We start from the raw sequence: 5,610 nt of genomic DNA, 5'->3' as shown, positions 1-5,610 counted from the left end.
CCGGCATAGACAGTTTTTCTAAGGAAGCGATAGCAAGGTTTATTTATGATAAATTACATAAAGGTAAGGTGACTTCATAAGGAATCTATTGCAACATTATTTATAGAAATTGGCACGCAGGTGAGATAAGCTCCCAGAAATGTTTTGTGCATGTATTGTCATACAGCTCTTTTGAGTCCCTTGTAACTCTCTTTTTTCTTCCCACAGGAGAAGTCGTAACTGTAAGAAAGGTTTTCGACCACATGAAAGCAAATTATGACACTTATTTGTACAAGGGCTCCGAAACATCATTAAGAAGAATTTTGAAGGCCATTGGGTTTGTGTGGAATAAAGGTGATCCCTATGCGTATGTTAGAGAAAATGAAGACATTTGTTTTAAGAGATCTTGTTTTCTGAGGGAATACATGCGTAATAAGGACAGTGAGAAACCAAAACCTGTTGTTTTCTTGGATGAGACTTGGATTTTTATGAATGGTGAATATATATGTTATATATTACATTTTATATTTAAAAAATCTTGGAATAATTTATCTTCATCAGGTGTCTTTGGTTTCAATTGTGCATTTGTCTTTCAGGGTCACCCACATACTCCTGGAATAAACCACACAAATCTGGACATGATGTTCAAGGAGTAATTCGTCGACCTGTGTCTGAGGGAGGAAGACTGGTTATTGTTCATGCTGGAACGAAGGATGGCTTTGTACCTGGTATGTTCTTAATTTATTTTACTTCATTTTATTGTAGTGAGGTGATCTCTCTTTACATAGTTATGAGGGTATTTAGGGTTTGTAGTACGGATGCAGGGGGGGGCACATAAGTCTCTGATAAGACCCCAACTTAAATACAGTTCCTGTGTATGAGACCCTCACTGGGATTACTTGGTTTGAGAATTGGAAAAGTTCAAAAGACAGAAGCACGATTTGTTGTGGGTGATTTCTGACAAAAGAGTAGCGTTACAAAAATTTTGTCGGGTTTGGGCTGGGAAGACTTGGGTGAAAGGAGACAAGTTGCTGGACTAAGTGGTATATTCCGAGCTGTCGGTGGATAGGTGGTGTGGAATGACATTGGTAGACGAATACGTTTCAGTGGTATTTTAAAAGTAGGTAAGATCACAGTACAGTGCTAAAGTTGATGAAAAGTGGGGCAAATATTTGTTTTTTTTTTAAGAAGGGAGTTAGGGATTGAAATAATTTACCAAGGGAGATGTTCAATAAATTTCCAAATTCTTTGCAATTATTGAAGAAAATACTAGGCCTATCCCTGAAACTACATCTTCTGTCCTAAGTGCAGATCAGTGGTGACTGATTGATTGAAATTGACTGGCACTAGGTCGGAAGTGGCATTATAACTTACCGCTCATTGAGCTCTGTACGTGGTTTTTGATTTTGACTTCTCCACTGTTATTAAAAAGACTTGCAGGTATTCACTTTAGGCCAATGATTAACCTTAGAGAGGTATTTCAATCAAAACTTACTCAGTGTATTTTCATATAATATTACTGGATATTTGTATCAGTAAATTACTTGTATTGTAGGCCTATTTATTATGTTTATTCTGCATTCGACAATCTCCACCTGAATCAGTGCTTGATACCTGACTGTTGAACACCTTCCAAGCTTCTTATTTCTTACTGCCTGATATAGGTTCAGTGTTCGCAGCAATTACATTTGTTCTAAGGTATTGAAATGGGTGTTTATACTTATATCTTTTATGCAAGTGATCGTGGACTTCTAATCCAGATATAGGCCTACTAATGGAGATACATTCATGAGAGATGTTACGATAAAGTAGTGTAAGTAGTAATTAATTGACTTCATCATCAGGTGACTTTGCTACACAGTAGTTGGTTTTACTTAAAATCAGACAGCTTTTTGTATCATTCAACAGAAATCACATTTTTTATTAATAGGCCTATACTTTTTTTAGAACAAATAACTTCATACTAAAACTTAAAATTCTTACAGGTGCTGATTTGATATTTGCTACAAACTTGAAGAGAAATCAGGATTACCATGGTGCTATGAACAGCGAGAAATTTCAGATGTGGGTGAAGACGCAATTAATCGTAGGATTAAGAAATATAGGACCCTGTGTTATTGTAATGGATAATGCACCATATCACTGTAAGCTTGTTGAGCATCAACCAACAACGAAATGGAGGAAGGATCAATTAGTGGTAATTATACTTCATTGAATATTTCCTTCTACTGAATGATGTTTAATGATGTTACAGAAATTAATTTTTATTTTTCCTTTAATTTACAGTCATGGTTAAGGCAGAATGGAGTTTCTCCACCAGAAAATGCCACAAAAGATGAGCTGCAAAGGTTGTCTAATATGAATCGAAGTCACTTAAAGAGGTACAGAAGCACGTAAACATAAGTTTAGATAATGTTGTTTACACTCGTATATTTGACTTTCATGTATGCATAACAATATTTCTCTGTTTCTTTAAAACCAGGTACATTGTTGACGAGATGCTGCACAGTGAAGGCCATACTGTCTTACGACTTCCTCCATACCACTCATTTTTCAATGCCATCGAATTTGTATGGTCTGTGGCAAAACAGTATTATAACAAAACAGTGGCTTCAAGACCTGGTCACGGATTGGACAGAGCTACAGCTGTGTGGAAAGAATCTCTTGATCAGGTAGGCCAAGTGGAAATGTTATTTATTGGATATATGCAAGTGGAGTTTATAATATATTTGTCAGGTTGTGATACTTCAATATATCTTATAGGTGACAGCAGAGATGTGGAGAAATGAAGTAAAACACACTGAGAAGAAGATTGTCGAGTTCTACAATAATGAGGTGAGAGGTCTTCCTGAAGTGGAGGAACTAGTCATTCATCATGGAAGCAGTGAATCGGAGGAGGAAGATGAAGAAGATGAAGAAGAAGAAGAAGAAGAAAGAAGAGAAGCCGAGGAGTTAGCTGTACCATTGTAAGAGCCATTCCATGAGATTAAGAATGTTATAACTTTGCTGGGAAATAATACATTTCTGATTGCCCCGTCCTTTCTGATATAACGAAGTTACATTTCAAAATTGTGGGAATTGTGTATCTACAAGTTACAGGGCGGTATAGATGTGCAGGTGGGGATCAGTGTCCAATCGGAGTGGAATTATCTAGAACTGCTGTGGCGCAATGTGATGAGGAGCGGGCAAGGGGGGGAGAGAGAGAGGGAGACAGCACTCTGTCACCAATACACGATGTAAACATTGTACGCCTGTTAAAATACTGACATAACTCAAATTTTATACACTATCTAATGGTTTTCCACAGTTCTCTGAAAGTCACAACTCACATATACTGTATATATATAGAGAGAATTACATATAAAAATACCTGTGTCCACAATAAGTAGCCCACATATTAAATATAAATCAATTTGCTTTACGTCGCACCAACACAGATAGGTCTAATGGCGACAAAGAGGATAGAAGAGATAGGAAAGGGCTAGAAGTGGGAAGGAAGCGGCCGTGGTCTTAATTAACGTACAGCACAAGCATGTGTCTGGTGTGAAAATGGGAAACCACCGAAAACCATTTTAACGGCTGCCGACGGTAGGATTTGAACCCACCATTCCCCGAATGCAAGCTCATAGCTACGCGACCCTAAACGCACGGCCAGCTAACTCGGTCATCTTTGAAAATGTCTTTTTCTATCAGCAGAGGCTTTTTTAAAATCGTCATATTTTGTATAGGCTACAGGAGATGTACAGTAGCCCACTGGTTTTCTGATTAAACATCATTTATTTAATCTATTGCATCAGTCTACTTACATACTCACTGTCCACGTACATCGGTAACCTCGTGATTCGATTATTGAAGTATTGTGCAATGATGCGACATACAAACTAAGAGAATACCGAGTGGTTCTTCCAAATATAAAACAGACAATTTCGAGTGGTCATGAGCATGACTCATAGTCATAGGGTAGGCTAAATAATAATGTTATTGGCTTTATGTCCCACTATCAACTTTTAGGTTTTTTTTTGAGACGTCGAGGTGCTGGAATTTAGTCCTGCAGGAGCTCTTTTATGTGTCAGTAAATCTACTGACATGAGGCTGAGCACCTTCAAATACCACCGCACTGAGCTCGGCCCTGCCAAGTTGGGTTCAGAAGGCCAGCGCCTCGACCGTTTGAGCCACTCAGCCAGGTGTGGAGGCTAGAGAGCTGAGTTTAAGTAATTGTCGAACATCAACTAGTTATAAAGATACTGATTGATTAAACTAATACAGTAATTAGAATAACCTAATTGACTACCTACTTACAACCTAGGTACTTTGGAATTGTGTTCTATCTTTTTAACACTGCAAATAAATCCATGTATTGTTTAAAACTCCCTGTAAGAAGAGGACAGTGGATGCGAATAGGTATTATTTTCAAATGAGCTGAGCTCGAGAGTCCATTATAGCATACGATTTTTTCAGTGTACCATGACTCTGTATGTATTGCTTCAGAGGAAGTTCGGCTCCCCGCCAATGTCCAGTGTACCGATAATGAACCATGTGTGTGTTGTGTCTCACTGATCCATGACTGCGTACGATTCTTTCAGTGTGCCATGATTCACTGTGGCTCACTGCAGCGAAAGCTCGACTCCCCGCCAGTGTCCAGTGTGCCTATAAGGAGCCGTGTGTGTCGTGTGGCTCACTGAGCCGTGATTGTGCATGATTTGTGTGCCATGAGCTTGCCGTTCCTGTGAATCGATTCACTCGGACACTGAATGAATCGATACACTGCTTCGAATCAAGCACTCAGTAGCCTACAATAGTAGAGGTACATAGTACATTACCATTAATGCCCGAGTGCACCAACCTCGGTAAAGAGAATACCGCGGTAAACTTCACAACTTTACCAGGGTAAAGTCGTATTTCTGTTGCACCAAGCTCGGTTTCGAGTTTACCGACATTTTACCGCGGTATAATATTTACCGCGCGTGAGCAAGCGGTTAACTAAGAAAACCGCGGTAAAGTTTGTGCTCTGTGGTTAAAGATTCAAAGGTGGAGCTTAACAACTAGCCTATAGGTTATATTTCCAGTATCTTAATCAGTTTGAAAGAAATGAAGGGAGAATTATAGAAGAGAGACGCGATTTATTTGAAGAATTAAGCGATGTTTCGTTCCAGAGAAGATTTAAACGGTGAACAATTGGAATGCCCGACTGGGAGAAACTGTCCTATGTCGCCTAGAAATCGTCTTTTAATAGCGCTGCGGTTCTATGCAACTGGAACATTTCAAGGAGTGATCGGTGACGTCTGTGATGTTGAGAGAACAACTGTATGCCGCATAATACACAAGGTTTCTGATCTACTTGCGTCGTTATCGCCACAGTTCATTCAACTTTCACTTACGCAGCGAGAACAAAGAGAGGTTATGGAAGGGTTTCATACAATAGCTGGGTTCCTTGGTGCATTGCGTGCGCTGGACTGCACTCATGTGCGAATACAGTCTCCCGGAGGTGAAAATGGGGAGGTATTTAGAAATAGGAAAGGTTATTTCTCGCTAAACATGCAAACTGTGAGCGATTCGAACCTCACGATACGAGGTATTGTAGCAAGATGGCCAGGGTCGACTCATGTTAGCACAATATTTCACAATTCTCGG

The 5,610-nt window shown here is 39.3% G+C and overlaps 1 protein-coding gene across 2 annotated transcripts; it reads left to right on the top strand.

Moving 5' to 3' along the window:
• Nucleotides 1-200: 200 nt before the first annotated feature.
• LOC137500528 (uncharacterized) lies at nucleotides 201-3,105 on the top strand. Of its 2 annotated transcripts, none has more exons than XM_068227449.1 (6): nucleotides 201-474; nucleotides 576-707; nucleotides 1,965-2,176; nucleotides 2,266-2,360; nucleotides 2,462-2,651; nucleotides 2,743-3,105. In XM_068227449.1, exons 1-6 carry the CDS (start codon nucleotides 243-245, stop codon nucleotides 2,947-2,949), a joined length of 1,068 nt encoding a protein of 355 aa, XP_068083550.1. In that variant the 5' UTR covers nucleotides 201-242; the 3' UTR covers nucleotides 2,950-3,105. The 2 variants fall into 2 exon arrangements, with proteins under 2 accessions (XP_068083550.1, XP_068083553.1); XM_068227452.1 differs by having other exon boundaries at nucleotides 2,753-2,893.
• The last annotated feature ends 2,505 nt before the right edge of the window (nucleotides 3,106-5,610 follow it).

This window comes from Anabrus simplex, chromosome 1 (assembly GCF_040414725.1).
Source record: "Anabrus simplex isolate iqAnaSimp1 chromosome 1, ASM4041472v1, whole genome shotgun sequence".
Lineage (NCBI taxonomy): Eukaryota > Metazoa > Arthropoda > Insecta > Orthoptera > Tettigoniidae > Anabrus > Anabrus simplex.
Note: the sequence above shows the minus strand (reverse complement) of the source record. Positions and strands in the feature narration are given on the sequence as shown.

What these genes read in the sequence shown, in the direction of transcription:
- LOC137500528 (XM_068227449.1), top strand. Translation starts at nt 243, where the DNA reads ATGAAAGCAAATTATGACACTTATTTGTACAAGGGCTCCGAAACATCA. An exon ending in GGAGGAAGGATCAATTAGTG is followed by an intron (nt 2,177 to 2,265) that starts GTAATTATACTT and finishes TTTAATTTACAG; the next exon opens with TCATGGTTAAGGCAGAATGG. An exon ending in AATCGAAGTCACTTAAAGAG is followed by an intron (nt 2,361 to 2,461) that starts GTACAGAAGCAC and finishes CTTTAAAACCAG; the next exon opens with GTACATTGTTGACGAGATGC.